The sequence below is a fragment of the Agelaius tricolor genome, unplaced genomic scaffold (assembly GCF_023055355.1).
Source record: "Agelaius tricolor isolate 1412-34295 unplaced genomic scaffold, bAgeTri1.0.p SCAF_13, whole genome shotgun sequence".
NCBI classification, from domain to species: domain Eukaryota; kingdom Metazoa; phylum Chordata; class Aves; order Passeriformes; family Icteridae; genus Agelaius; species Agelaius tricolor.
In genome coordinates this window covers 13,416,280-13,442,651 of record NW_027269273.1, presented here as the reverse complement: position 1 = coordinate 13,442,651, position 26,372 = coordinate 13,416,280, and the positions used below count along the sequence as shown (strand labels likewise).

Sequence of the window (26,372 nt, the reverse complement as noted above, 5' to 3'; positions counted from 1 at the left end):
TTGAGTCTTGCTTTTGAATTACACGCTGTTCCTAGTTGCCAGACTTTATAATAATGTGATGTAGAAAGGAATATTCAGCCCTTGTGTATGTTATTTACCATGTTGCTTTGCCTTCCCTTTCCAGCACTTACAGAACCCAGCAAACTTCCATAATGCAGCAACAGAGCTCCTGGACTGGTGTGGAGACCCCAGAGCCTTCCAGAGACCGTTTGAGCAGAGCCTGATGGGCTGTTTGACGGTATGTCCACCCTACTGTGACAGGGGCTCCAGTTCTGTTTTATACTCTGTTCACTCTCTCCTGGCCAGAGGAACTTGATTTTCTGAATCTGCATTTTAAGGGAATTTTTGTAATTTTACCTCAAATACATAAAGCCAGACCCTAAGACTTGTTTATTTGACTCCATTGCTTAAGAAGCAAAATGCAATAACAAGAAGTTGGAGCATAAGAGGGCTAAACGTTTTTAGTTAGATTACTTACAAGTGCGCAGGCTAGATTATTTCTTATACACATACAGTGTTATTTCATGGTTTGAAATTGCTCAGTGAGCCATGTTCTTACAGAGTGATGAACTTTCCAGGTACTTGTTTTCCTTTGGCATTTTTCATAGGGCTGAAGGACCGCTTGCCTTTTATTCTAAATTTGCTGTGTTTCCAGCTAAACACTGTTTTTGCCACGCCTGTTCAGCTTACTTTGTTACATGAATTGACTGCAGGTCTAATCTTGACATGCTAATTCCAACAATTCCATTGATTTCAGTGCTTTCCTTTTCATTCACTTTTCATTAAGACCTCTGTAGTTCCTAAAGCAACTTCATTATAATGCATTAAAATATATATTTTTCTGTGCATTTTGGTTTTGAAACTTTTGTTTTCCAGCAGCAGCAGTCCAGAACTGTTATGCAGAGTTAAGACTTTAGGTTAATTAAATTCTGACTGAGCAGAAGGATTAAAAGTCTCACTGCAATTTGCCAAGCAGGATGATCTAAACAAATAGTCACAAAAGAAACAGAAATTCTGAAATTATTAATGAAGAGACAGTAATTTTATTTATTGTGAGGCAGAAGTGCATGGATTACTTTCATGCAATGTGTAGCTGGTATACATGAAACAGACATTAAGACTGAAATTCAGTTGCCTGAAATCCAAATGTTAAGGAATGGCTCCATCTTAGTGTACTCCAGTGTATAGCATCCCTCAGATGTGTATGTCAGAAAGTTCGAATAAATCCAGTTATAATAGGAGATGCATATAATCTTCCAGTCAGAGAAAAAATAAAATAAAGGAAGTTAAAAATGGTAAAGTCCAAAGAGAGAATATTTAACAATCCTGTTTGAAGTAAAAGTTATTGGTAGCATCAGTTATGAGAAAATGCACATAACGTCCAATGTGACCATAACTATATTTTATTTATGCTTTTTAAAAACTTTCCTAGCATTTTTCAGGGTAGCTTTTGGGAAAGGAGACATTCACCTCAGGTATAGCTGGGCAAGCTGTGCACAGTATTTCTCTGCAGCCCCTGCTAGAACATTGTGAGTCTGACCTGCGACTTCCTTGCTCTTTAAATCTTTTCTTTCTCCATGAGCAGATCTTCAGCCCTGCCCATGTGAAGGGTCAAAATAAGGTCTGACTGCCAGTGATTCATTCTCCTCACAGTGTAGAGAAAGTGGGCAGGAAATGTTCCATGAAAACTGGTGAGGTAAAACACAATACGTGGTTTTCAGTGTGTTGAAATGAAAATACTGTTTTTCTCCTGTCAAGAATGAAAGAAAAGAAACCAATCTTACCATCTAAGTACTGTTAATATTTGAGCCACATGTATTACTTTGCTTCATACTTCTCCCTGAAATCTGCACAGGGTGGCATGCCCCCTTTCCCAAGCTGTTGTGGGAGAGAACTCTCTGCAGTGTAGGACTGACTGGCAGCAGCATCTTTATCACATGTTGTAATTTCATTACATTCCTGACAAGGAAATAACACAGGAACTTAACCAGGTGGCTTGTGCTGTGTTTGATAAATACACAGGGTTTGCAGAATGCCTATAAACTGCAATGAATATGTTTCTTGTTCTTAATTTTAAAATCCCTCTAAGAAAGATGTTCTTTAATTTCTTGTTGTGTACATCCTTCTTCCTCTTCCTGCTTCCCATTAAAGAGACTTAACAGCATGGTTGTATCCCAAGAGGTTTGTACTTCCTGTATCTTCTTCATACATTAACAGTACAGTGGGCAAGGTCTCTTTTTTAAATTTTTTTTTGTCCTTATATCTATATTTTTTCTATTTAAGCTTACACATATATAATTTCTTTCTAATTAATATGTTCTGATTCATAATTTAGCAGACATGGATTTTTAGGCTTTTTGTTTCCTTACAGAAAAAGGGGTTTGTGTACTTTTAATAAATGTGATAGAACTTCAGTCTGTTTTCAGAGAAATTATTCAGAAAGTTGCAAATAAGTCAAAGGTAGCTGAAATAATGGAATATCATGAGTAGATTTAACATCAGATTGCATAGCTTCATGTTCTGTACTATCAGAAGCCTATTTTTCTTAATGCTGATAAGGTTTACCAGTTCTTACTTCTTTGTGAGGATTATGCTAAAAGAAAAATGAAAAATGAGTATGAAAGTATTCAATCACTGAAACAGGATTACCGTTTTATTTTGCTAGCCTTTAAAATGACCTTCAAAGTTAAATTCCCTTAAAATTTCCGTATTTTTGAATATACTTTTTTTAAAGCAAGTGATTTCTACCATCATTGCAACATTTGAGCTGTGTGGTTCTTGAAGACATTTAATTTGGAAATTTTACAAATACTAAAAATGCTTGCTTGCTCATAAAGCTTCCCCTCTGTAGTATTGAGAATGATTTTTGTTATTTTTATGACATTCTGTTCCATTAACTCTCTGACCAGGGAAAAAGTGGTATGCTAAGCTGTTCTGGAACCATCAAGGGATATGAAATGATCATGTCCTACGAGTGGTAACATGACATTTACTAATCCAAACTGAAACTTATGAGGATGTCATGAATGCAGAAAGGCAGGCTCTCTCAGGAATGTGCAAACAGTCATTCACACACTGCAGAGTTGAAATGCATCAGATGTGATGACAGAGCAGAAGAACAGATCTGCTGTGGTAAGAATAGCCAGCTGAATAGGTTATCACAGATCAGCACAACATGGGTATCCTAGGTATAACAGATCCTTTGCATCATGTAAGTCCTATGTATAATCTTTTACAAAAATTAACCAATTAGATTTAATCCAATTAATACAGGACAGATATGCTCACACTTTGAAATAAGGCTTTAAGAAGTGGTTCTTAGAAGTAGTTCTGTTTACCTGACACACTGTCTTGTGTTGGGACTGTCAATAATGTCTGGTAACTGCATAACCTTTTGTATTCCTGTTGCCTGTCTTAGAATGGATGCAGAAGAATGATCTTAGAAATATTCTGCCTTGTCAATAGCAGAGGAGCTTCCAGCTTCATTTATGGAATTACTGCTTTTGATAAGAATATATAGAATATATAGAATAGACTGTTGTAGAGGGTTTTCTTAAATTGTAATACCAGCGCTTAGGGAAATCTTGGTGACTTAAAAATTGCATGGGTTCACTAGACAGCAATTGTTGAACAACAACATGTGTAACACATGTCTAGTGTTTGTCTTTCCTTGGTGATTTTTTGTTTTTGTATAATCTGTGCACATTATACATACTGGCTATTTGCCGTAGATAGTTTTTGCACATAAACAGTACTTTATAATTCTGAAGTTACATTTGCTACTGTGAGCTCCAGTAACATTGTGTGCAATGTAATAGGAATGGTTTTCTTACCTCTAGAAGAAACTCAAGATTTGATACAACAGGTAAATTTTGCCAGAGAGATAGCTAATAAAGTATGTAAACTTCATTTCAGTAGTCAAATACTTCACATAACAGATACTTTAAATGATTACTCATTTAGAGTTTAAATAATTTCTTTTTGTGATGAAGAAAGTAGGCTAATGCTGTCAAGGCCTATGGACAAAATTGGGGTATTTCTGTGCAGTGCAAACAGTCAAATAGAAAAGGATACATAGATAAACCAATTACTTGTGCCATAAATAGAAAATATTTTTTCATTAACTAAGCACCAAAAACTGTGCCTCTTCTGACCAAAATGTGATGCAAGTGCATTGTGTTGCTATGTTCAAACAGTTCTGACAGACACTAATTCTAGAGCTTAACTTTTTGTGCTTATCCATTACACAAAATCTCTAGAGTGGATAATAAAAAATTATAAGAATACTCATTTCAACAGATAAATAATAAGTCAGGGATAAAGGGGCAAGCTTTGAATCTGTTTTATTTCTTGCAAGCTACAGGCTGTGGAAAGGTTCCCTTAAACAGCTTTTACAGAGCTCATGCAAACAAATTTTGATCTTTCTCAGAGACAATAAAATTTCTTGTTACTTGCCAAGAAAAGCTAGGTGTTCTTTTTCAACAGTAGTTATTTTCAAATTAAATAGACAGTCTGTAGGCCAGAAACTGAATTATAATTGAACTCATTGAGTCTATAAATTATTGAAATGGCAATGGATATGGTATTCTTTTGTATATAATACTACTTCTACAAACCAGGCATAGCTGTGTTTTTATTAGGATTGAAAAAATTTCTTACTCTAGTACTAGAATATATTATGGCAAGGCTGATAGTCTTGATACATTTAAGAATTTAATTCTCTAAAAATGTACTGTATATGCAATTACCTTACAGTCTTCTGAAATAAACACCTTCACTTACTACACAGCAGTTAAAAAAATAACCCTATTTTGGCCAAATCAGATAGCTGTCCAAGCAAAGAAATACAAGTACTTTAATCACTCACAGGTTAACTTTTCTCCTAACCATTTCCCAATCCATGTGGATAGTACAAATCAGCGTTTAACAGTAACATTGAGCAAAAAGTTACACAGTAATTGAATTATATCTCTGTATATGGGAGACAAAAGCAAAATATTGGTCAAAAGCTTCTCAGGAAAGAATGCTACAAAGTAGACTGCAATACAAATAACTTTCATTCAGCATTTGGCCCAGGCTGCTTTGTTCATTTCTGCCCCTTCTCAGGTGCAGTGTAGTCTCATCCCATGGTCTGCTCTTGCCAAGCAGTTTAATGAGCAAATGATCTTAGTGAAGGCTTTGGGTAATGTTTGTGTTGGTGCTGCAGCAAAAATGGAAATGAGGAGACAGCTGAGAGCAAAATGGACAGATTTACAGACTTGTCTTCAACAAAGGACCATAAAGGCACTGCCTTGTTCTCTTGCTGTGCTTCAGGTTTACAAGGCACCAAGTTTATCATTCTGTAGGGCTCTTCAGTGCGTCCGACCAAGAAATAAAAGAGTGAGAGAGGCCAAGCTGTGTGCAGTTACTCTGTGGCTGTACCTAGGGGCTTCATCTGAGAAATTAAAATCCATCACTACAATGGTTTTGAACAGTAGGAGGAATTTAGGTAAGCAGGATGTGCTTACCTGAGCTGGCTCCTGGTAAATCAGTGAATGTAAGAGAGCTTCTATGGTGAAAGCTTTGTCTCTAACCACTGTGGTTGGGATCTGAGTGTCTCTTTACATTCAAGAGATGCAAAGACCTCCTACCCCAGACTGTCCACAAAAAACTATGCCAAAATAGTAATTGAAATAGTAATTAAAAATGCCTTCCCCCCAAATCTTAATGTTCTAGATTTTCCTCTCCAAATACTGGGTCTGCCTCAGTCTTCAGATGTGAGAAACTTACCTGTGTGTTGTGATAGAAATATTTCTTTTTAAATTAAAACAAACAAAACACAAAGCTGTAGTCCTAGCTGTACTTCATTGAAAGGTTATGGATTTCATTTAAATTTTTTGTTCTGCTTATAGTTCTTACTACATCTCTGTACTGCAGATAAGAGTTGCTGAAATAACAAGCATCAATGATAAACTGATGGAAGTATCTGCTAAAAGTTCGTATCTCAATGATACCAATACAATAGTACAGTAATCTTTTGAATTGCATTTCTCTTCAGAAAATCCTGGAATTGAGGAATTTTAGATCATTTTAAAAAGAAAAAAAACCTTAACTGCTCTCAGTTTCATAATACAGAAATCTATTTTAGCTTGTCTGATATGGTATGAATAGCATAATTGGTTAAAAAAAAGACATACATGTTTAAAAAAAAAAAAAGAACAAACAAAAACAAAAAAACCAACCAAAGAATGGCATATCTGAATAATGTGAGGTTTCCATAACAGGATGCCTCAGACTGCAAATGCAGCTAATGCTTGCCTGGATTCATTCTGTTTCATGCAGAAAGGTACATAATCAAAAATCAACCTGTGACATTCCAAAAATCAGATTTCTAATCAGATCAGGATTTGAATGTGATTAATTAGCTGGAAGAGTTGGTTCAGCATATCTATACCCAGAAAAGGGGAGGTTGCAGCTGCCCACGAGAGCCCTAGAAATGTTACATTTACTCTTTGTATCCAAGACTTCCAGAGCAAAAAGTTCACGTGGAAGAAATTTTGCTCCCATCGTGCTCTCCAGGCATCTGTTGAACACAGAGCTTTGTGTTTGCAGAGCAGCACAGCACTCCAGGGCCATGTACGTGCTGTACTGCCAGGGTACAGCCAGCAGGCACAGAACACTCTGCTTCCCAGCACCTCTGAGCACTACCAAATAACTCAGTGGTACTGCTTGTCCTTTCACTTCGTGCTCTCCTAAAGCCCTTTTTACCTAAACTTTGTGAGTCTTCTCATGGGTTATCTGAAACTCATTGAGATGTCCTGCTCTCCAAAGCCAAGTGTTTCTGGAATTCCCTTGTCACTCTGTCTGCATGAGCAGCGTGTGTTTGATGCAAATCACTGTTCAGAGTGTGCCAGGACTCAGGTGGCAGCAGTACTGCAGTGACCCAGTGATCAGCTGGTTTAATTACAGCACAATCCCTGCCTCATTTCCTCTGGGACAATTTTCAGTGGAGAGGGTTGAGTATAGTGACCTTCTCTTGGATGTTTGTGGTTGTTGGAGAGAAGAAGAGAGGAAGAGCATGTAAAGGAGGAGATACCCTTATTCTGCATGATTTATGTCACCGTTGCAGGAAGCCTCACAAAGTACACGGCAGGCATACTGGCTTATTTTGCTTTGAAAATATGGCCTTTATCCACCTTATAGAGTAGGAAATAATTTTTAAGAAAACTCTTAATTTGAATACAAGGACTCTGTAAAGTCTCTTACATTTGCAGAACCTACTTAATGTCTGTTTTCAAGCATCAAAGGCAAGAAACTATTTAATGATATATATAACTTCCCTGACTTGCTTTGATTGTCTCTATTGTTGAGGCAGCCCTTCTGCAACTGGAGTGTAAGAGTCTCATCAGATCAGGACTTCAGATCATAGATTTCTTCCTCCTTTTCCTACCCTTTTTTTTTTTCCTGTTTGAGGCAGATCACTATTCATGTTGCAAAATTCCTCAATTTGCTTCCTGTTTATCTGATCTTTGTGTGTTACTGAGGGGGAAAAATTACCATCTACATTGCAGAATTCTAATTACAAAATTTCTGCTGTAGTCTTCAAACTGCATTCAGATAATTTCAAGTATGCACAAGTGGCTGAACACGGAGCCGTCTGAACTAGCAATCAGCTGGCATTTTTAGTTTTGAGCAACCAGCAAATTGAATTGGTAAAATTCATTCTGATGCCAGCAGGGGGGAGTGCTCTTGACTGCTGCTAGTTAAGAGTTTCATTGAAAGTGCAACATAATGGGAAGGGAGTTTAGAAATAAGCAGTCGTGTAGCTCTCTTGATTAACAGGGCTGTTAGGTTGAGAGCCACATTGTTCCAGTACTTCGTGGGGTGATGACAAGCAGGGCAGGGACTGAAGCTCCTTAGCCTTGCAAAAGGAGAAAGGAGGTGGGGGGGGGAGAAATAGTGAAGGTAAATTCAGCAAAGAAAATATGCTGGTAGCCATATTTGTCTGCTTTTCATGTAATTAAAACCTCACTCTCATCATTTTCTCCTCACTGTCAATGACCCTGAGAGTTCAGACATCTGGATCTCTGCAGAGCTGAGTCACAGACAGTGAATGCAATGTCTCCTTTTTGAAAGCTGTTTATCTGAATTATTCAGATTAAAGATTTCAGAGGTTTGAAGTGATCAGATTTTCTTACTGGCAGTTGATGATCTAATACTGTTTGTTTGCAGATAGGGTATATATTCCCTTAAAAACAGCTTAAAATAGCTGTTAGTGCCCTATCAAAATTTAAATAAAACTAGGTGTTGCAAGTGTGTTTAGGAAATAGGCTAGCTTTTATAAAGTCTAGCTGTCTGGAATGTTATTGTAAAATAACATAGAGAAATGTTAGGTGTCAAATCTTGAGCTGGCCAAGCACCTCTCTCACCCATGCTAAAGGATGATGATCTCAATTTATGGTTGTGATACTGGGAACTGTGTCTGTATGCCTGTTGTTTTTTTCTTTAATGCATCACTTTTGAATGGAATGCTATGTTATGTATGGGTAGGTCAATTCAGATAAGTTCTTACAGCATTGCAGAATGAAGTCATGGTTGAACACATGGTACCAGCTACACGCTGTCTGAATTTTTGCTGATTTGCTGGGTTTGAATTTGTAGTTAAAGAGTATGTTTGCAAATGGTATCAAAATCCCTTAGCCATAACATTTAATGGATTATTGAAATTGTTGCCTAGATCCCATCTGATCTGCACTGCTACCTGAGTAAGACTGAAATCACGGGAGGTTTCAAATGTGCTAGAATTCCTGGGACAGGGTTCAGGCTGAGCTGGATGGCTCCAGTAGGCAGCAGGTGTCTGGAATCACTGAGGTTTGGCTTGGGACAGGCCTAAGGGAGCATGCTGTCTACTCTTTTTCTCCAAGCCAGGATGTGATACAGATACAGTCTGGTCTACTATAAATCCCCTTACCCTCCAAAAGCCAGAGAATGATAGGTAGGTCTTTCCACTGCCTGATGATTTTTAATACTTCATACATTTTCCCAGTGAGTCACATATACACTAAAAGATGAATGTCTGTTCCTAATTTTCTATTTAGGCATATAATTTTTCTTTCTTCCCAATCTGTAGTGTTTCATGTGTGTCTTTGGTCTCATTTTTGCAACATTTTTCCTGGTTATAATGGTAATTTTAAACTCTTACCCTCTCTTGTTAAGTGTTTGCAGACTCTTTTGCCTGCAAAACCACCTAGAGGTTTTGCAGTTTACTCTGTCATTGTCCAAGTCAGGACTAAATACGTAGAAATTACCTGTAACAAGCACAAGTTATGATTTGACAAAGGACTAGTAATTAATAATCTGAGTGAAATATATACTTCTGTCATCTGGGCATATTCCTTTGTTACAATAGTGTTAAATAAGACAATGTCAGAAGACATTAGAGTTAAGATATTGTAACTTGTCAAAGAAGGAAATTGCATGGTGCTGATGTATTCATGATGATGTTCTGTATTGCTCACCTAGCACTTTAATATCTGTTTTTGTTGTCTCTCTGGATATATGTACTTCCTGAGAATCACCTTTTACAATCCTAAAACCAGATTTGCTATATCTCCAAGCTCTCTGTCTTGAATGAATTTCTGAAGATAATCATTAGCAGTTACACTGTTTGTCCAGGTAAATTCCTTTGAGGCACTCAAAGGTAAATTTCATCAGGATCTGCTGACCTGAATATATTAAACTTACCAAATGTCTTGTAGCTATTTCTTTGTGTTTTGTGGATCATGCTCCTATGATGCATTTGTCATCTTGTTTCTGAGAATTCTCAGTGTCTGTTTAAAAAGCCAAGGGGTCCCTTGCATACAGAGGAAAGTTTGACAAATACCAAGTGAGCAATGTCTGACTTAAATTGTAGACAACCTGAAACCAGGTCTTGGGAGAAGAATCTATGATTTGTTCCATTGACCTTAATTTTGAAATAAAAGTCTTTGACCTGTCACAGTTGAAAGAAAAATTTGAAATACTGTCAATGCAAATATTTGTAAGCCTTGTTAAAAAATTCAGACAAGATGCAGCTGGCACCATGTGTTCAACGATGAGTTTATTCTGCAATGCTGTTAGGACTTACCATAGTTGACCTAACCATTCCCTGTAAAGGAAATAGATGTGTACTGCCCTATTCATGTTGAGCAAGCTGAGGCAAAAGGGACCAGAGAAAGCCCTCTTGAGCACAAGTCCACCAGTTTGTTTAATAGACCCTCTTCCTGCATTTAAGGGAGGGCATACAAGAAAACTGTAGATGGAAAATTACTCTTGGCAAAACAGAAATTTTATTAGAAATATCTGCTTTCTATTAAGTTTCTTTTGAGAGAAAGAAGGGACTTTTTGTGCAGTTTGTCAGCGGAAGCACTTTCTTTCAAAGTTACATTATTTTTTTTTTTTAGTTTTTTGGGGTTTTTTTTGCTAAAACAAATTTCCAATTTGTTTTCCCTCACACTTGGCATGAAGAAATAAGTAACAGTTTGACTGGCTGACCTCTGCACACTGTCAAGTTCAGATTCTGCCTTCTCATGCTCAGTCCTCGTGTGGTATTTGCCACACGAGGTGGGAGCTGCCAGGCTGGGCTGTGCCCATCAGGGTGTGTTCAGCCTTGGGCTGCACACTCTGGAAATCTCTGCTTCCCACCCCTGTGAGCTTCATGGCACTGCTCCTCTGGCAGGGGAAATGAAGAAAAGGAAACTGATGTGATGTGGGAGAATAGAAAGTTAGGTGTCAGCCTGTGGTTAGGACTGCACTGACCAAGGCTTTGCAGTGTGTTCAGTGAAGACAGGGCAAGCAGAACTTGGCTTTTGTGGGTTTTACAGTTCTCTCTGTTTCCTGAGTTAGCAAGATGTCAGTTGAGAGTAGTGATTTGGCCTCTTGCTAGGACAGTCTCAGGATTTGTAGCTTCATGTATTAAAACAAATCAAGAATATAAGCAGCCAATGCATTTTCTGAGTTGCTGTGTGCTCACTGATGACCAGGGGTATCTGCCTTTCTTCAGCTTCAAAATAAATGGTTTAATGATTATACGCTGTTTCAAAACAGAGAATGGGAGGGACCGTTCTCCATTGTTTTACAGAACTGATTGGCACTCTGAAATGTGTTCCTCTGTGATGGGAGAATACATGACAGCTAAAGGAGGTGAAATAATGTTTGTACATTAATGAGACATTGTTCTCAGGAGCCTTTTGCAAGGTGTGGTTTTGGGTTTATCAGAAGAGCTTTTTGTTTTCTTCTCATCATCCCCCCCCTCCCCAGATATCTACTTTTGGGTGGCTGAAGTACAGTGATATACTGGAAGTAGAAAAGGGAAACAGATTTCCAAGTATGTAAGTGTTTTCCAGATCTCATGGCAGCCCACCAGTCTTCACTCCTATTGCTATTTTTGCATGAAATATGACATATCATATTCTCTTCTTGTTTTTCTGTTTTTTAATGGTATTGTGAGTGAGTTTTTATCGATTTTTAAAAAATTATTATTATTAGGTTTATTTTTTTCTTAATTTTGCAAGTTTGGACCTAGAGTCTTAGCCAGGATGCTAACAACTGGACTTCTAAGTGTAAAGGATTAAAGGCTGAACTACCAAATTGGAAATGTTTTTATTGTTTATAAAAAAAATTGCATTATTTCTTTTACTTTATTCCTTTTTACTTTTCTATCTAAAAGCTGTAGTTGTAAAGGTGTGTATTACTCTACTGATCATCCTCAATTTTCATTTCTTTTCCCTGAAGCTCTCTTCTCAGTTTTGAGGTTGGAAAGGTTAAATTTAGGGAGGGAACAAACACTCCCACAGATTAAGTCTTATGAATGTCTAATTTTTAAATTAATAAGAGCAACAGAACAAAAAAATCTACCTGGGAACTTCATTCATGTTAATTCTTTTTTAAGAAATAAATTTGGTTCTTAATTGTTAATTAGGAAAAGTGGATATATTGGAAAAAGTGTAGGATAATGTTTGTAGCTTATCACATGCATTAGTTCTTCACTCTCTTCCCTACTGTTGCTTTTTTCAGTCCTGGACACACATAATTGCAATGTCATTCATTAAGAAAGAAGCTTTCAGATGAAGAAAGGGTGGGAGAAAGATCTTTTCTTGTACTGTAAGCTGTTAAAGATAGGGACTTTCTTTTGCCTCAGGAAATGGTGCTCTGTTCTTGTGCAGTTCCCAGTTCCTTCATTGTTTTAATGCAAAGAATAATCTGTTTTATCTGTGCCTCTGAGTCTGAAGTCATCATGTGCCACTGGAAGGCAATAGAAAAGCTGTGCTGTGTATAACTTTAGCATCATTTGGCAGAATGACTGTGGGATTGTGTTTGTGCTGTGCAGATTTTAAGAGGATACGTTCTTGGCTGATAGCTGGGTTGCTGGCTTGGAGGAAACAGTTGACTGCTTTTTGTCCTTGACTACAGTCTTCAATTTGCCTGGTTTTGCTAGTTCTTCTAGATCAGTCAACGACAACAACAGTCTTACCCTAATTTAATGTTTGGCAAATGCTTCTTGCACAGGCCTGTTCATTCTAAAACTCTGGTAAATGTGCTTCCCAATACAGTATTGTTGAAATGCAGCAACTGTGACACTGAGCACAGTGTAGGACAACCCTGCCCAGCAGTGTGGAGCGGGCATTTTAACCTAAAGGACCTGAGCACTGCCCTTGGGAAAAGGGCCAGGAACTGCACAACAGAGGGAGAGACTGAGGATTTCTCATCCTCACATCTCAAATACAGTAAGGTGTATTCTGTATAATCTTTACATACATTGCTCTTCCGTTAGTTCTTCTGGCTTTTGTCTCTCCAATTTTTATGGAACTACGAGGCCTTTCTTCTGACAGGTGGTCAAATAATTGGATCACCAGAATACTCCTGTGTTCAGTTCATTGTGCTTGTGTTGGAAACTACTGGGGAGCACTGCCTCATACCATGTTTGTGCTGTGCTCTTGCAGCAGGTTCAGATGTCAAACATCAGTGCTGATAAGCAGGTTAATGTCACTTTGTCAAGAGCTCAAGTAACCCTTAATGAAGCTTTCTCTTTTTCCCTCTGCAGGTGGTTAGTCGAGTGGCAGCTCAGCAAGGATTCGACTTGGATCTTGGATACAGGCTACTGGCAGTATGTGCAGCCAACAGGGACAAATTCACTCCAAAATCAGCTGGTAGGAAAAGCTGTTTTTTTGGTGTATTGTTGATTCTCAGATAATCATATTCTGTAAAAAATGCTACCTGCGACTGTCTTGCGTTCTGTAAAAAAAACAAAACCAAAAGCAAACACTTATTTGGTGGTTATGGTTCTGTTGCTTTTAACATTTCAGTGGCATGCTCTTCTGAGGATATGTGACTTTGAAATTTATATTTTCCCCAGCTAGTGCTGTTTGTTGCCCTATTTGATCTCATGGATGAAATGCTGCTTCCAGAAGCACAGATGTTTAGTAATTTCATGGTGGGAATGAACATACTCAGACCCCTCCATCTTGGTAAACCATTGATTTTCTGTCATGTGGCAACCTCTAAATCTTTCACATCCATTCTGCACTCCCTGGTATATCTATTGCAAAACTCGTACTCCTTGACTTCATGTGCCTGTGCAAATAAGTACCATGGTTTCTTGTACATCTAGTCCTTAGAATTACAATTTTGAGCCAAGAGTAGGTAGTAATTCTAGTGTTGTAGTAACAAGTAGCCATTTTCCCAGTATTTTACAGCAATAATCTGTTACAGGTCTCTGATCAAGTAGCAATATTTGATCATGATGTATTACCATTGCTCCTTTAAGAGATGTAGAAAATGCACTTAAGGGTCTTTCTGCTTCTCACATGTTCGATTTAACTGGAGCATTTAATTCTGGTTCTCCTTTTCTTAGCTGATGAATGTCAGCATAATGTTCACTGGCTTGGAAAACAGGAAGATAATTGTTCCATTCCAGACTGAGCGTGGATAACTTTTCTGCTTAGTACTAAACTGGTATGCAGTCCCCATTTTGGAACATCAGAAAAGGTTACTTTCTTCCAAAACAGTGACTTTTACCCAACTGATTGGGTGTTAATATTTCTTTTCGTGTTCCTTTTCAGTTTTTATCAGCCCCAGACATGGCTATCTTTTGTCCTAAGTGTTCTAAGCAGTTCCTCATGCAGAAGTGGCTTTCACGTCAAAGCATATTCACTGGACTTACTGTTTTATTTTTTTGTATGTGAAGGAACCATTAATCTTACTAAATGTTGAATAAGCTGTCTGATTTTCATCCAGGAGAACTGTGTGGAGGATAAAACGTTCTGTTGACCAAGCACAATGTCTCTTTTTTCAGACTTCCTATTGAGTTTATCCATTAGTTAGCTATCACATCTCTTATTGGTTGTTTGGCTTTTTTTTTTTTAAAGCTTATCAAAGAAGGATTTCCAGCTATGACAGCATTACATTTTCTTTAAAAATATAGCTCTTCTCCCTCTCTTACTAATTCTTCCTGACGTGTCTCTCCATCAGTGTGTTAGAGGAGCTGAGGTTGAGAGTCAGATGTTGCAGTTTTTTTCCTTTAGGGCTCACTTGAGGGAGTAGTCTTGAAAGCTGCTGGTCAGTCATCGTGATCTAGAAAAACCCAATGTGTTTCATTTCTACCAGTAATTACTTTTTTTGAGGAACATGTGAGGTTTCTTTTAACTTAGCACTCTGTACAGAGTTCACGCTTTCCCTTTTTAATTGATAGAATACTGGGAAAACTGGTAAATCACATGCTCTTCACTTGATATATTCTAAAACCCTTCTTAGTCCTTTGCTTTGCTTCCTATTTCTCTTGTATATTGAAGTAATTTATTTTCAATTATCTTGAATATTTGTTTTCACAATTACTTTGGTTTTACTGTTTGTACAGTTGTTTCACCAGGTCTTCCTGGGGTTTCATCATGCCCATCTACACTGTGCATTTTGTGCTCTTACTATCTGTGTTAAATACTCATATTTTGGGACATACCATAAGATATTTTGTGAAATGTCACATATAGCCCCTACTCTAAGGATGTCACATTCACATAGGGGCTCTGAGAGCTACATCCTTCAATAGGCAACTTTGAAAGATTGACAGACTGGGATTACAAATGTGAGGTCATTTCAGAACATACAGACTTGTTTTAAAGGGTTATTTTCCACATCAGAGTGCGTTAGTATTTGCTGATTTCTCATACAGCTCTGCTCCTTCATTCAGTTTTTGTAAAAATGTTGAGATTGTCCTTTGCTTTTCTTGTAGAGAGTGTGCTTCATTGAAAATTGCTTTTTGTGACTTGCTTAAGTTGTTGTCAGGGATGCTTGCAGGCTGTTTTGAGAAATTCCTTCTGTTTTCTTTTGCATCTAATGAAAGACACCTTCAACACTTCTTCCAGTCACATTCCTGCAAAAATCCCTGATGTAGATATCAAATGGCATTAATTTTAATGAATAAGAATTTGTTTTTCCCTTCCTCTAGGCTTAAGAGGAATTTACAATGGTTTGCATTCATTCCTTCAAGTATGAATTTAAAACTGCCAATGGGATCATCTGGAAACATTTTTAATAGATGTTGTTTAGTGTCTGACATTCTTAAATGCTAGGAGAAAAAAAGACTTTCTAATTAAAACATATTTGAGTAGGTGAGCATCGGGGAAAATAATTGCACCAAATCCTTTCAAGGGCCATCCACTGTTAGTACCTCCTTACAGCTGGGGACAAGGCTTGTTGACTGGTGTCCTGCAGGCTGGGGGCCTGGAGGTGGTGGCTGGCAGCCTTTGCAGCTCTGCTGTGTGGAGCAGGTGGAGCCCTGCAGCCCAGTGTCCCTCAGGTCTGCTGGTTTGCAGAGATGCCTGACCCAGTGCAACCACTATCCTGCTCCTGTTCCCCAGAATTCCCACCTTCAGCTTGCTCAGGGAGCTCTCTGGCAGAAGAGCTTTTGCTGGCATGGCTTCTTTCCTGTTTGACTGCTCCCTGAGCTGTATCTCTGCGGGGCCCCAGGAGAGTCAGGGTCCCCATGGCAGTGCCTGGGGATCTCACTTAGCCCTGATGGAAGTGGGCTGGAGCCTGAGGCTGGAGGGCAGAGCATCCAGCTGCCAAATTGGCTCAACTCTGTGGGAAAACCAGCCCTTGGTTCTTGGAAATGTCCTCATGCTGTTTCATCCCAGCTGGTTTGAGTTGTTCTGGTGGTGGCTCCCTGCTAAGCTGGAAGGGAGGTGCAGATCAGAGTCCAGGCAGGCCTGGGGGGAGGCAGGGAGGGATAGGAGGCTGCAGCTGGGCAGGGCAGCTTTCAGGTGGCACAGCCTCAGCTGGGGAAGGGCAGGGCACCTGACCAAGAGCTGTCAGCTCCTTGGCTTCTCCCATCCAGGATTGTTTGGTGTTGCCAAGACAGTGTTTGATGTACTTTTTGGTGTTGCTTTACTTGGTCATTGAGATAGTTAGCAATTAGCTATTACAAATTGTTCTGGGGAATGCCTAGGGGGCAGGTTCATGCAGCATGAAAAGTATTAATAAGTTGCCATGTGTGTTTTTAAATAGAAATGATGATTTAATGACTGTGTCTTTTGTCTCTGCTTTCTGGTGTTTGTACCTGAAATAATAGCTGCTGCCTTTTATTCTTCTAGCCTGTGCTGCTGCAACAGGGCAGCAGCCTCAGCAGGAGGTCAAACACAGCATTTCCCACCCTGAAGACAAATGACAAAGCCTTTAAAAATATATGTGTCTCTTTTGGTGACAGCTGCTCCCCAGACCTTCCACTGCAAATTCCTTTGCCTTGTTGTGACACCTATGGGGAATGGCCCAGCAGGTTGGCTGCCTGCTCATTTGCTTCCAGACTGCAGTAACCTGACTGAGTTGCTCTTAGTATGTGAGTGCATAGGTGTTTATGTATTCTGGCTTTTCTTCCTTAAACCTGAAGCCCTTCTCTCTGAACAGTGTTTGCTTGGACATTTTCTCAGCATATCTGATGCTTTTGTCCTTCCTGTAGAAGATTTTAAGTCATTTGGTAGCTTTATTTTAACTGTTCAAATAGAGTTCAGCAGTTAAAGTGTTTATTTAAAAAAATAGGGGGGCTGGAAGAGAAAGAGGGAGAACAATTTTCTGTTCTGAGTTGTTTTTTTTTTTAAGATACTTTATCGAGCTACTGAACTTCATGGCTCTTGTAGCTACTTTTCTAGTTTTGCTTTTGTCAGGAGGCCAAGCTGAGGCCAGACAAGGGGACGACAGGATGAGATCATACAGGGAGCTTTGTCAGAAAAGGACAGTGTTCACTATCTCTGTAAAGAGAGAGAGGAAGGAAGAAGCCTGAGGGCAGAACTGTGCAGAAAAGGTACTTTAGCAGGCACTGAGCAGCTACAGCAAACAAATGCTGTGATAGCTTGGACGGGCAGCCAAATGTTGGCTGTTTGATAGCAGAAATAGCAACCTTTTTGATATCACTTTGCTTTCAACCCCTTAGGCTGTGCTTGGTGTGCTTCTGATTTCACTTTTCAAGAGCAGTATTACTTAGTAATCTTGATTTTATATGAAGTATGCACTAAAACTTCATAGTATTTGTGGACTCTGTATTATGGGGTTTTTATTTCTTTACCTTCAGTCATTGTACTGAAGCTGCGATATAAGAGGGCTGTTCCTGTGAGTAGAATGCCAAAGCTGTAATTAAATTGGGCCCTGGGTTAACAGAGGTATTTGCAGTGAGAATGCTGCCAAATGGAGGTGTTAAAACATTACTGGACAAGATACTGAGACTGAAGGTATGTCCTGATCAGGATACATTTTCAAAGCAATAGTAGATATTGGGCAAAGACTATTTTGGTGTATTCTCAAATCAAACTCCCAGAAATTATATAAAAGGAGAGAAGAAATGATGCCACAATGTGAATGAATAAAAAGGTAGAAAGTAAGGATAACCTCTAGATCATGGGGGACCATAGGGCTACATTAACACTTTTACTAAGTTTCCAGTAATAGTGTTCACATTATCTGTGGAGACAAGGCAAGGCGAGGTGGCTAAAAGGATTACAAGTATAGAATAGAAATTACTCCAGCCAAGGCTGATGGCATCCCTCCAGCTTGAAGGGACCAAATGATTGACAGGCCTGTGTTAGGAAAGAAACAGCATATAAATTGTCAGTCTCATGCCTCACACCAAAGATTTCCAGCAAGTCAAGTCAAAATGGTCTTATACGACTGGAGAAGAAATACAGATGCTGTATCTGCACTTAGGAAAGTGGCTGATAAGAATAAGTAAGCAGCTTTATGAGAGCAGAGTAAAAGCTTGGGTTGTTTGTGAAATGAAAGCTGAGCAGAGTTACAAAATGTATGTAAGTACTAACAAATGAAAGACTCAGAACAAGAAGAGCTATTACACTACAGTACAGTATTGACACAAAAACATACTGCTGTAAATTGAATAAAACACTGAAATAGGTGGGGAATTCAGAATTATTAGGATAGTTGCATTTAAAAAATATTTTCAGCTAGAATGACAGTGGATAGGGATGGAGCAGAGTAAAGGAAAATGGAAAAGTGAAAGAGCCTTTTTAAAGATAAAATTCAGTGTATGAAATTGTGTAATGTGGTTCTTGATGTAGCTGGGAAGCTGGTTAAGAGCCTTTTATCTGTGTTGTCCTAAATTTCTACTACATTTCCATGCAGATACCTAATCCATTGGTAGATAGAATTGGTGTCCCTAAAACCATCCACTTGACAATTCTCATTAAAATAAAGGTATTATTTTCTTTCAGCTGATACCTTCTGAAACAGCTTTTGGTATTGAAAACTGACTACATTTCAGGTGATCTCTAAGTTCACTTCCCCGCTCTTAGCACAGATTCTCACTGTGTGCCCTTGTCTGCTTTGTTCTCAGTTTTGTAGTTCTTTATTTTTGAAGCAAGGATAATAATATGCCTTCAATCTCACTTTTATTTATCTCATTTAATTAAATCCAGTATCATGCAGTACAGAATCTACCTCTTCCTCTGTAGGTAGTTATGCAGTGCAGCAGAGCCATGGCTTCAGCTGGGACACTTTGTTGTCATACAGATAAAATAATTCTGTTCTGGCACATATATTGGCAGGATACACCTTTGTTGCAACTAAGTCTTTCTTTCCTAATGATTTATAGTATGGATACTACAAATAAATGAGTAATTAAATCTTAATTCATTTAGATTGTGGGGTTAGTCTTATTAGTTTCACTTAATGAAGTTGATAGGGCATTCATTTAATGAAGTTGAAGGGCAACTTCCCTTGACCAAAAGGAAGCAGTCAGTAGAGCTGCTTGGTGGCAAGCAGCATTAATTCAGGTGTGTAATCTCTGACAGCCAGTTTAGGTTGGCTGCAGAAAAGGTACACTGGACTTCACCCATTTGTCCCACCCATGAGTTCACTCAGAATAAAGCTCTGTCAGACCTGCAGTTTGGCAATTATATCCTGTACCTTGAGCCTCTGTCAGGTTGGCTTGACACATGGCAGACATGTCAGTAGTCAGCTCTCAAACATGTTAAGAGCCTGCAGAATGAGAAGCTTTTCCCCAATGGGCCTTATTTGTTTGGGTTGTTCTTGTTCCCTTCCTCAAAGGTCTGCTCCTCATGCATTTGATCTGCCTTCTGCTCATGGGAAACATGATCATACTTGTGTCAGATTTTCATTATGCTCCTAGTAGCTAGGCAACTCCTCTTCATTTTTGCTGGGAGCTTGAGGACCTCATAACATATCAATATAGGTAGACATTGTTTTGGTGAAAATTCAGTTCATTTTTGGCATTCACTGTTCTGCTGTACACTTGAACACCTCTGTTTATAAAGGAGGTTGCATGGCTGAGCTGCTGCTTCTTTATTCTGACTAGCCAAAATACCAGGTGGTGTATCTGGCCTGTTCTTTTTGACATTTCATGGTCCTTGTTACCATGGTACCAATTCTGACTTTGAGAGATGTCACAGTAAAACTGTTGCCAGGTTGGAACATTTTTGCTCTAATGCCTTTACTATAGCACTTAAAGAAATTGTGGGCACTCAACTACAGCAACAGGCTTGCCCTGCTGTTTTCTTAGTCTGTGCGTTGGATTTCTTGAGGCTGGTACTTACCTGAATGCTCTCTTTGCAGCAGATCTGATGTGTAGTGCATTAACTTATCATGCAATTCCTGGGAAGAATCTTTTCCTAAAGTGTGCAACACACTTCCACTTGGACTGGAACTGTCATTCCCCAGAGAAGACTTCTGTTGATCTCTATCAGTGTTTTCTGTCTTCTGCTTCAGGGATTCCATATGTGCTGAGAACAGCTGAAGATTTGGTAGTAGAGACAGCTTAGATCTTGGTCTGGGTGTGAATTTTGATTTTTCATTTTATGTTGTTTTGAGTAACTTCTCTCTGAAGTTGAGGTAAGTCACAAATAGCAAGTAAGAGGGGAGGCAGCTGTGAAAGCCTGCATATATTCATGGGAGAGAAGAAAGCAAACTCTTAGGCATTTGCCCTTTACAAGTTACCTTTTCTCAGCTTACAGCAAGCAGTCCCAAGCTTGTTCCCTTTTGAGCTGCAGCGCATCCGAATGTCCCTCAGTGCCAGTGCTCTCTTATTAGCCTGTGTGTCTTGGAGGCATTCAGAGGAGTTTGTGAGAAGTCCAGCTATGAGAACAGTAGCATAGCAACTTCCATGGGGCTTCCACTGGGAGCTTTTGTGCTGCTGGAGGGCTGAACCACAAAAGCATGAACTGTGTGAACAGATCAGATGATCAAGCTCCAAGAACAGCAAGTTCACTTCCTAAATACAATTCAGATTCCACTGCTCACATCTTCAGATCCAGCCCTAATTCCTCCAGGCTCATATGCAGCATGGAGTCAGCCTGTTAAAAAAAGTTCTTGCTCTGAGTACTCTAGACATGACACTCTGAAAAACACAATGATTAGTAGGGAAGATGTTATATGTAGTATTTCTCTTCAAAAAGAGATTTCCATACATAGAAGTTTTGAAAAAATGTTTCTATTTCATCTTTTCTAATGCTCCTATTTAAGCACACCTGTTAAAGTGTGCTGATAGCACAGTATTTGGAAAAGTTTTATGTGATACAATACATTTATTTAAATACCTGTGAAGAATAAACAAAAAACCATTAAGATTCATCATCAGAGATAGTTATAACTTCTATCAGTCTTTGTGCAATTTCGTGTGAGGAGATTCAAGGAGAAGGACCACAGAATAAAGGAAAATTGATTTGAAGAGAATTCTTAAGTAATATCTTCCCAAAAAAATGTGTATTGTTCCGTATAACATGAGCTGTTTGTCTGAGGAGTTCAGTAGAAGTCAGTATGTTCATGTTTGATGAGGCTTTTGGATTGTTTCCTTTTTATGGGTTGGTTTTGCCTCTACCTGCTTTTTCCAGTAAAACATGTAAAGAAAACCATCAGATTTGCTCCCATCTGCAGGTTTTCTGGATGCCAAGGTAAATAACTCCCTTTTTATTTTTTTGTATTCTGGTGAAAATGCAACAGTACATGTCATTATGAGACACTTCTGTGAATATCCCAATAAATCCAGACTTTATTCCTGACATTTCCATGGAAGGTAAATCATGCTTTGTAGCAGATATCAGTAGCACCTGACTTGAGGAATACATGGAAGAAATAAGATTTTTCTCATGAAGTTTAGTAGCTTAGCAATAATAAACTCCAAAAGGTGTGACTCTAACTCGAAAAATAAGTTGGTTTGAATCTCATTTGTGACCCAAACCAGGCTTTTAGGAAAGTCTGGGTGTCAAGCCCCACAAACTAATACATGACAGTGAGTGTGTCTCTACTAAAAGACTTCCTATAGCTGCAGTTGGTTTTGGGGCTGAAGCTCATATATAAGATTTCCTAATGTGATGGAAGGATAAAGTGATTTGAGCATTGAGATTCCTGGATATTGTAGAGTCCTAAGGAAATCTCTTTGACTCTTACCTGTCTAGTAGGTATCTCAGTCGTGTATCTGCTTTGCTGCTGTATTTCTTATGTGCACTGTTACAAAGAACCAGTGTTCCTTCTTGTTTTGTATGAACTCAGTATCTACTCAGCTTCTGAGATCCACTCTCAGCAAAACTTAAAGCAGTAGCATTTCATGCAGAATGTTGGCTCCTATGAAATATGTGATCAAACTAATGAGTAATTCAACCTCCTTCCATATATTCTTTATTTCTTTGAGAAATGCCTGCACTTAAGGTGTGCTGGGGCTACCAATTTCAGTGGATAGAAAAAGTTACAGGTTTTTAAATCCTGCCTGCCTTGTGCTGTTGTTTCCCAAAGCCCTGCTTAGGGCTCTGTAGATTCAAACCTTCAGACACAGACATCGATCCTTAGTTTCAGGTTCACAGAATGGTTTAAAATGTGCATCTTCTAAAGCAAGTTCTCAAGGGAAGTATAAATTTAAACATTTTTAAAGGCAAGTATGACTGACTTGACTCTGAACTCAATAATAGGAAGCTGAACAGGAGTTGCTCCTGAGGAAATAAATTGAACAGTGAACATCTGTGTACAAAGCAGGGTATTTGTTTCATGTGTGATAGTTTCCCTTATGACTGCCTGGTCGGACCCAAAAGACATTAATCTTGCTCACTCTGGAAGATACTGTCTTTCCATCACAGAAAAAACAAAATGAAATTATTTAGTGTATTTACTACAGAAGCAATTTCAATTAAGGCGAAGAACCAGAGAGACCTCTAAGTTTCCAGCGTGAAAAATGAAGCACTGCTGGTCTAAAATAAGATTGTGAGAGGTTAATTGCCAGAAATTTATAACGGTTGCTGTCTCCCAGTAGGAATGTTGTAGTGGACCTAGTGGTCCTTGAAAAGCTACATACCATTGCAGGCAGTAAAGGGATTTTGCTTTGGAGGTTTTCTAGTATTACAACCAAATGTGTTTGAAATAATAAGCAGTAGCTACAGTAACTGTCTTGATCAAAGCAAAAGCAGAGAGGTACTGGAATTGTGTCAGTGTTGTGCTGTCTTGAGCAAAAGGAAAGGTTTGGGTAGGTCTTTGTTTAACCCAAAGTTGTGCAAGCCTCCTTTCTCTGTTCTGTTACAAAATCTAGCATGTCTTACGGGACAGTAAATTGATTTTAAATTCTGATCTAAAATTTTATGCAGTTTAGCTAATTAGACATTCAGTACCGAAGATGAGCTGGAGAAGAGCTAGACTGACATTTTGGTCTAGCAACTGTCAAAATGGAACAAAAAAAAATGTTCCAAAAGAGAGAGATACTTTTAATTTCTTTCAGTGTGTGGAAAAATAATAGGTAAAGACAGAGTCTTTGATTGGAGGAAATTCAGTGTTCATTTGATTCTTTGTGGCCAATCATTGCTCCCAGCTTGCAATGATCAAGGAGGCAGAAGCTCCTTGGCCAGGGTGGTGGCAGCACAGTGTGACAGCTGTCACTCAAGGAGCTCCTGTCTCTGAGCCACTGGGTTACATCAAGAGCATTGTGTGAAGCTGTGTGCTTGGTGTGGGGTCTTGGAGGTGTAGTTTGTGGTGATTGGGGTGGGGCTGGACTGAGCCTCATCCCCAATGAGCTACAGCTGTGAGCAGCAGGTGACTCCTATTGGAGCTACTGAGCCATGGAGTGCCCAGGGGCACTGACCAACCACCAAAGGGAACAGAGGGCACACAGGTGCAGTGCATCAACAGGAGGGGATAAAAGGCTGCGCTGAAGAACAAGAGGGGCAGATGCTTGCAGTCTTCTGGAGCGGAATGATGTTAGTCTGTATGGGCAGGTGCCTGAAGCCTTCTGATGAGGTATGGTGTTACTGTGAATGGGTTGGAGGTTTCTGATATTTTAAGGTGACATTCTGTGTATTGTGGCCATCTGGACTGTGGCATGTGCTGCAACAAGGTCTGGGCACTGATCTGTCTTCTTGATAGAGAGAATCTTGATAGAAGGGTGGAAGGAATTGTTGCGTTTCTGTTCTGTGTAAGCAGGATCAGCCCTGTGCAGAATCATTCACTGCCTGTAAAGGGTCAGAAAGCTGGGATGAGAAACAAGAGTAGTGTCTGCAAGCAAAGTTCTCAAGCCAGTGACACAAAGCTGGCGGATCTCACACCACTGCTGGAGGCTCAGTGGGATCCTTTGGTGATTGATTACCAATGATATTTTGAGATACCTCTGACACACGCCAAAATTCAAACATTTTGTGACTTTACTGCCAATTTGAGAACCCGAGCCATGTGTCAGGGCAAAAAAGTCAGCTGAGCAGAGTTCAGGAGCCAGTCTTCCTGTGGAAACTTTGCTGGGAGCTGTGCTTCAAACAGACCTCAATCCTTTGGAAGGATTGCAGAGTGGTTTTCAGAGTCCCTTTGGAGCAGCTATGTGTGCAGAGGCATGTCAGCAAGTTTTCCTTTCCTTTGATTGCAATATGTGTTGTAGCAAACACTGAAGGTAATGTTAGAAAAGCAGAGGGGAAATCCTAACTTCCATGTCTGGCTTGGCACAGTCCCTTTAGTTCAGTCAGCACTACAGACTGCCAGGCTTCTGCAGCTGAAGGTATCTTCTGTGTTCCTTGTGTTTTCTTGTTCTGGTAGAATTCACATCTTTGTACATCAGTGATAAATGTATGCTTTCACTCAGATTGAGTGAAAAAGCCAGAATTTCCAACCCTGGGATGGATTATATTTTCAAATCTAGGGAGTAGGGGAAATGTATTTGCCCCACATTTAAGTAAATCTTAAGTTTAGTCAATCATACAATCCTAAACTCTGTAGACGGGTGGTGACCTCTAAGGATTGTCTTCAAAAAGTTAACACTGAGACTGACAAGTCTCAGAGTGATACGAGTCACTCTGGAGAGGAGTTTTGTAGAGAAAAGACAACAAAACCAAACTAAGGATGTGGAAGGACTATGAGCATATATGTGTATCTGTTGTGAAGTAAATACATTTGGACTGTGGTTTGAAAACTGGAATAGTCTGGAATACTGGAAACTTGGAATAGTCAGATATGAATTAGATGCATTGCTTCATGAAAGGCAACTTTATTCTGCAGGTGCCATTTAGTCTACAAAAGTGAAAAAAAAGTCTATCTTGGATCGTTGGTCTGTTGCTGTGTTTATATGCAATAAGTGATGTTTTTAGCTGGCTTTCATCTCTCTGTCCAAAACTCTACTTATCATGAGGTCAGCAAAGCTAAAAAGGTTGCAGAGAGATTGAAAAATTAAAACCATGCTTGAGAAAGCTCATGTGTGCAGAAATAACTGTCTTACATAGCAATTTTGGAGTTACTTTTTAAGGTTCTATGCCTAGAAAATTATTTGTTAATGATGAACTCTTAAGCCTCTTCCCTGGAGAAAAAGCCCCTATTGCTGTGTACAGGATAGTGAGACACTGTAGATTCAGTGTTTTCAGTGTGCCCAGACCAAACATCATCTGTCCCACACAATAAACAGTGCCCATTCTTTTGGCAGCTGTTTGTATGTTTTTAAAGCAGTAGAAGAGTAGAGATGACAGAGCTGAAATAGTTTTATTCCTTCTACTGATGCAGCAAAAAGAAACAGAGCAAAGAAGGGTGAAGTCACACTATGGGAGCAGAGGAAATAGACAGCAAATACCTGTTCTGCCTGTAGAATTGGCAGATTCTAGACAAATGAGTTAGTGTGGGGGAGGCAGGACCCTAGGATAAAAATATAAATTTTAGAATGAAAAAGTCTTTTTTTGTCCAGGAAAACCCAACCATGTGCTAATTCAAAATCCAAATTTATGGGGATGGGATAATGAAGTTTTGTGATATCTGCAGATTCTCCTTATAGCACGTGCAAGTTAATAAGCAAATAATACCCCCAAACCCAAAATTACTAGCTAGATGGGGTTTTTGTACTTCTCCTTCAATCCCAATGTCACCCTATCTCAACACACTAAATGACTTTATAGAAATTGATAGTAGGTTTTAAAAGAACTGACAGTTGTCACTTAAAGCATATTGCTTTAATAATCCAACTGGGACATTGTTATTCTATGCTCATGTCTCCAAATACACTCATGAAGTAGATACATAACTGATTTCTTTATATTGTCAGCTTTCAGTTTTAATTTGAGGCTGGACCTTTTTAAACTTTCTTCCAATGCTCTTTTGACAGAAGAAATTTAGGTATGTGACAAGAGATTTTGAGTGAATGCTGGATGAGCCATCTTGCTGCATGCACACATTTGTGGGTAGGGTTTCTGAAAAATCCTGAAATCAGTGGGATTTCAGATAGATGTTTCTCAGAGACCCCTTGGTATTTTAGCTGTGTAATTATCAGCACAGTTCATGCAAACCAATGCATAACAAATCCTTTGCCCTTGCAGTTTCCTGGTGCAGCTCAGGCACCTGGCAGTGGCTCTGTGGGTGCAGCCCAGTCACCCCACCCTGGCTGTGGTACAGGGGATCAGGGAGCT

At 39.2% G+C, this 26,372-nt stretch overlaps 1 protein-coding gene across 8 annotated transcripts in view; it reads left to right on the top strand.

Moving 5' to 3' along the window:
* ZMIZ1 (zinc finger MIZ-type containing 1) overlaps positions 1-26,372 on the top strand; it is a 338,284-nt gene that overhangs the window by 198,416 nt on the left and 113,496 nt on the right. For all 8 annotated transcript variants that reach the window (XM_071438784.1, XM_071438786.1, XM_071438794.1 and 5 more), the window contains 2 exons: positions 125-238; positions 13,061-13,166. In XM_071438784.1, the coding sequence (XP_071294885.1) occupies positions 125-238; positions 13,061-13,166 (220 nt within the window). The remainder of the gene's footprint in view (positions 1-124; positions 239-13,060; positions 13,167-26,372) is intronic.